The following is a 5,298-nucleotide window of genomic DNA, read 5'->3' as shown; positions in this document are numbered from 1 at the left end:
TCTGTTTAATTCAAGAATTTTAACTTACATTCCACTTTACCTGTATATTTTCTAATTACATATTCCCCTGAGAATTTTCTTAGATGATCAGTATCTCACCATTAGTAAAAAAAAAAATGCTTGAGTTAAAAATGCAGTGTCAAATTAAAAATTTTTTAACTATTAAGAGTAAGAACAATTTAAAAGATATTTGATAATGTATTTTGCTATGATAGAAATTGTTAAAATAATTATTTTTTGTTTCAGAGTCTTGCTCTGTCACCCAGGCTGGAGAATAATAATTATTCATTACATTTTAATCTTAGTATGTTTGGGGAGGGGGATAATCTGAATGATCCTGGAAGTAAACACTACTTGAGATAAATGCCATTGCTTAATTCAATAAACATGAAACATTTAAAGAATCCTTTGCAATTACCAGGAGAACTTTCAAAGAGAGCAAATTAAGGGAAGCAGAGCTCAAGAATTAAAACAATGCTTCTCCTATACACAGATCAGAAAACCACTAACCAAACTTCAGAGCCAATGGTAATAGCTTTTATGCCTCCCTTTAAATTGATAAGGAGAGCTTTCCTGTGTTAGAAAACCAGGCAAGATTAGCCAGGATTAGCCTAGCACAGTATTACTCAAAGTGTGGTCCATGGACCAGCATCATCAGCCTACCTAGAAGCTTGTTAGAAACACAAAGTTTAAGGCCTTACTGCAAACATAGTCAACCAATCTCTGGCAGTGGGGCCCAGAAATCTGTTTTCCCAAGTTTTCCAGCTGATTCTTATGCAAGCTAGTTTGAGAAGCACTAGCCCTGTCTTGCACTGACAGACCCCACACAGCAGGTCAACAGTTACCCTCAGACACAAGGTAACCATCACCAGCATACTATATATGCATGGGAAAATAAAGATTCTGGCTAGCTGTTAATTTCAAGAAAATATCCTCAGAATAGGCACTATGGTGAATACAAAGAAAGAGCTTCTCTCTCAAATAGATAATAGAGACACATGTGAGGCAGAAGAGCGAATGTTACAGAACTCAAAGAAAGGAATGATTCCTATGACTGGCTGTGCTGATCAGATACTTCGCAGAGGGTGAAATGAGAGGGAAGGAGAGGAGCCTTCCAGAGAATAATCAAGAACAAGAAAAAACTACTTTAGATACTGAATATGAAGAATCTATACATTGGGGAAGATAGATCAATTTTGGGGGCCTGTCTTCTCGCAATGGAGTTGGCATAGCCTGGGAATAAAGGTACTCAACCTCTGAGAAAATGAAGCCTCTGAACATACAGAACTCAAACCTATGACAAAAGTCCACACCGAGTAGGAGTGAGGGTGCACCATTCAGAGGGAGGTACCTGAAGTAATGAGGGAAACAATGTGCCCCTGAAGTAGGGGAAAAGCAAAGGGACCTATGAGGCCCTTAGAAGAGTAGAAGTGGAAGCTTTCAGTTCTAGACGAGGTTAATGATGAGTAAGAGCTCAATGTGTGTGATGACAGTGCAGGGGCTCACCAGAAATTAGGAAAAGGTTATGAAGGTAACTTTAGGTCAGTTGGGAATGTTTGGGGATAGAATGGGGCTGAAGGTTCTGCAAGACAGTTGGTGAGCCTACGGAAAATGGGAGAGAGGAGGATGGAATGACACATGGGTTTAAGTAATGCCAAAAATGTTTTCCAATTTAATCCTCTATAAATTAGGGGCAGAATTAAAGCCTCATTAGGGCAGCCAAGTGTTTGGCACAGAATAAGAGAACAACATTACTCATAGCAGTGTACTAGGGGAAGGGTTGGCTAGGGTCTGCTTTAGAGAAACTGGGGTATAGGTGCAGAACCACTATAGTAGTGGAAGAGGCAGACTGGAATATTGCAGAAGGTGGACTCTCAGGAAGCTAGAATGTATGGTGGCAGATCAACAGAACTCAATGGGTTTCAAAAACTTGGGATAGTAAATTATTTCTAGCTGGTGCTCCCTGTTTATGCAAATGATGCCCTGAAACAGTCAAGACTGAGCTTAAAGGGTACTGAAGTAAAAGTGGTTTGAATCCTAGTTAGAAACAGAGTGGGGTCTCAGGGAAACTCAGCATTGAAATCAGAGGATTTACAGTTGAAAGGTAAAAGAGAAAATTTTAAGAATGGTTAAGGTACCAAGAAAGGGATTATAAGGGGACAAGAACAGTTGAAGGGAGAAAAGATAATTATATAGAGCAGGAGTAGCCAAAAGGAAAGAAAAAAAACGGTGGTAACAGTTTAACAGAAGTTGAGAAGAGTTCCAAAAGTAAGTGATCAAAAATGTCAAATACTCTGAAGAAGTCACAGAGGAGGAAGAATGAAAAATGAGTATATCCAGTGGTTAGGATATGACTGATAACCTTTAAAGGAGCAGCTTTAGCTGCATGTAGGTGGGGGTGGTGGGCGACACTCAAATCACAAAGGGTCAAAAAATGACAAACAGGCTAGTAAAGAATACTCTTTACAAATGTTGATGGTAAAACGAGGACAAGAAAACATGCAAAGTAAAGGCAGATTTTCCTCATCCTAAAAATATGCCTGAAAATATCTGCAGACACAATGAATGTGGTAGAGAGAAAGAGATGAACTGAAGGTCCAAAGTAATGAAATAAGGATGTGGAGGAAATGCAAGAGATGACGAACAGGGTTAACTTAAAAACAGTGGGACATGTCTGTTTTTTGAGATTAATGGCTGAAGGAAAAAAAACCTTGAGACACGAAAAAGTTAATCTTGAGAAAAACAAAAAGTATGACCTCTGAGTAATTATTAGGCAAAGTTAACAACTGAGGGACTAGAATAAAATCTGACAGATGTTGTAGATAAAAACAAAGCGGTATTTTTGGCTGGGTGTGGTGGCTCACGCCTGTAATCCCAGCACTTTGGAAGGCCGAGGCGGGCGGATCACGAGGTCAGGAGATCGAGACCATCCTGGCTAACAGGGTGAAACCCTGTCTCTACTAAAGATACCAAAAAAAAAAAAAAAATTAGCTGGGCATGGTGGCGGGCACCTGTAGTCCCAGCTGCTGGGGAGGCTGAGGCAGCAGAATGGCGTGAACCCAGGAGGCGGAGCTTGCAGTGAGCCGAGATCATGCCGTTGCACTCCAGCCTGGGTGACAGAGAAAGACTCCGTCTCAAAAACACAAACAAGCAAACAAACAAAACACAAAGTGGTATTTTTAAAAAAGGAAGGACCAAATTAAAGATCACGAATTCAGAGCTGACTGAATTGAGCATGGTATGGTAGTCTAGAACCGAGATAGGGATACATCAAAAAGGATAAAAGATGCAAAGATAGCAAGACTAAGCATGACTGAAGATACAAAGGAATTTAGGACAGAAACAAAGCAGCATTCAAAACAGAAGACCTTAAGGGTGTGGTTGGCTACAAAATTGAATTGATACTACTGGACTAGAAAAAAGGAGTCAAGACCCTGAAAGTCATGGGGTAATGAGAATTCAAAGTAAGTATTGTCTACAATGAGGTAAAATGGGATGGTGTTAAGAAAGGGGATACAACAAGCAGAAAGGGATGTAAAGTGCTAGCACTAAAGAAGTAAAGGTATCATAATAAGGTCAGGTTGATCACCAAAGGGGAAAAAACCCCTGCAAGCCAGGTGCTGAAGCCATCAAAATGTGGGTGAATCCTTCAGAGTGGTAGCTGATTATGAGCAGAAAATAATATAGAGGTCTTTTAATAATCTGCAAGAAAACCACTTTCATTGGTTACACCTATTTCTTTTTTTTTTCTTTTTTAAAAATAGAGATGAGGTCTTGCTATGTTGCCCAGGCTGGTCTTGAACTCCTAGGCTCAAGCAATCCTCTCTCCTTGGCCTCTGAAAGTGCTGGGATTATAGGCATGAGCCATTGTGCCTGGCTAGTTATATCTTATTTCTAACTGAAAATAAATGGAACTATCTTAATTGGAATAATCAACTTATATTTATATGTGGACACTTTTTGGTAATTTAAAATAAAATCCATTCTGAAAGAATAAGACAAGACCCTACGAATGAGGTTCAAATGAAAGTAAGGGGGGCTCTGAAGTTTTTCCCTTGTGTAGAGTACATCATAGGTGCTCAAATTAAGTTGAATCAATGCATGAAAAGGAATTCCAATGGTAGCATCATGACTGGAATATTCCTACAGTCGCTTATGTTTCATTGAATGAATGCAAAGACGGATGATCAGAAAGACAAATGGACAGACAGATGTGGGAGACAGAGACAGGGTAATGTTCTTAGCATCATTAAAAAGCCTGGAGTCTCTCAAAGTGATCGCTTTGAAGAGGATAAGACTCAACAGATTACATATACAGGGGTCCCTGTATCCATGGTGGATTGCTTCTAGGACCTCCTCTGCAGGCATCCAAATCTGCAGAGACTCAAGTCTCTGATATAAAATGGCATAGTACTTGTATATAAACTATACATATCCTGCTGTACACTTTAAATCATCTCTAGATTATTTGTAAACCTATGATACCTAATACAATGTAACTGCTATTACATAGTTTTATACTGTATTGTTTAGAGAATGACGACAGGAAAAAGGTTTGTTCATGTTCAGTAGCGACGTAATTTTTTAAAACGCTTTTGATTTACAGTTGGTTGAATCCACAGATGTGGAATGCAAGAGCTGATCATATTTATTTGATAAATATATTGAAAAAACCACTTTCTGAAAGACATAAAAGAAAAAAAAAGTCCCATAGAAAAACAAATTTCCCTAACAAACTCATTTTAGTTTCATTAGTCTAATTGTTCTTAAGAGTTTTTGTCACAGTAATTTTATGAGTTACTATGCTGGAAAATAGTACAAGGAACATCTTAGAAGTTCCTATTGCTAGACCCTTTTAGTTCCTTGATGAGACAAACTTGCTTCCAATAGGATAACTCTGTTTTCAAAAAACAAATGACCCAAATGGCAATTTTGATTGGCAGTTTACATGTTTCTTACCTCATCATATGATTTACAAAGGCTTTGTTACAGTTAGTATTGTACTTGCAAAAACTGCAGTGGATGTATATAGAAAAGTGGCTTGCAAAATCTTTTATTTTGGAATGACATTCAATGCACTTGTGAATTCCCCGACGACACCTTATGGAGATGGAAAAAAAATGATAAAAATAGATTATAAAACAAAAATAATAGGGGAAAATCTTATTAACATTTTACTAACTGAACCCAAAATGTTTCAATTGATCCTTTTTTTTTTTTTGAGACAGAGTCTTGCTCTGTCTCCCAGGCTGGAGTGCAGTGGCCAGATCTCAGCTCACTGCAAGCTCCGCCTCCCAG

The 5,298-nt window shown here is 38.5% G+C and overlaps 1 protein-coding gene across 1 annotated transcript in view; it reads right to left on the bottom strand.

Annotated features, from left to right (window-relative positions):
• ZNF280C (zinc finger protein 280C) overlaps nucleotides 1-5,298 on the bottom strand; it is a 70,562-nt gene that overhangs the window by 10,971 nt on the left and 54,293 nt on the right. Inside the window, exon 15 of the mRNA XM_011988835.1 lies at nucleotides 4,960-5,100. Coding sequence (XP_011844225.1) covers nucleotides 4,960-5,100 — 141 coding nt within the window. The remainder of the gene's footprint in view (nucleotides 1-4,959; nucleotides 5,101-5,298) is intronic.

Source organism: Mandrillus leucophaeus, unplaced genomic scaffold, assembly GCF_000951045.1.
Source record: "Mandrillus leucophaeus isolate KB7577 unplaced genomic scaffold, Mleu.le_1.0 Scaffold339, whole genome shotgun sequence".
NCBI lineage: Eukaryota > Metazoa > Chordata > Mammalia > Primates > Cercopithecidae > Mandrillus > Mandrillus leucophaeus.
The sequence above is the reverse complement of the archived record's forward strand: the minus strand, read 5'-3'. Positions and strand labels throughout refer to the sequence as shown.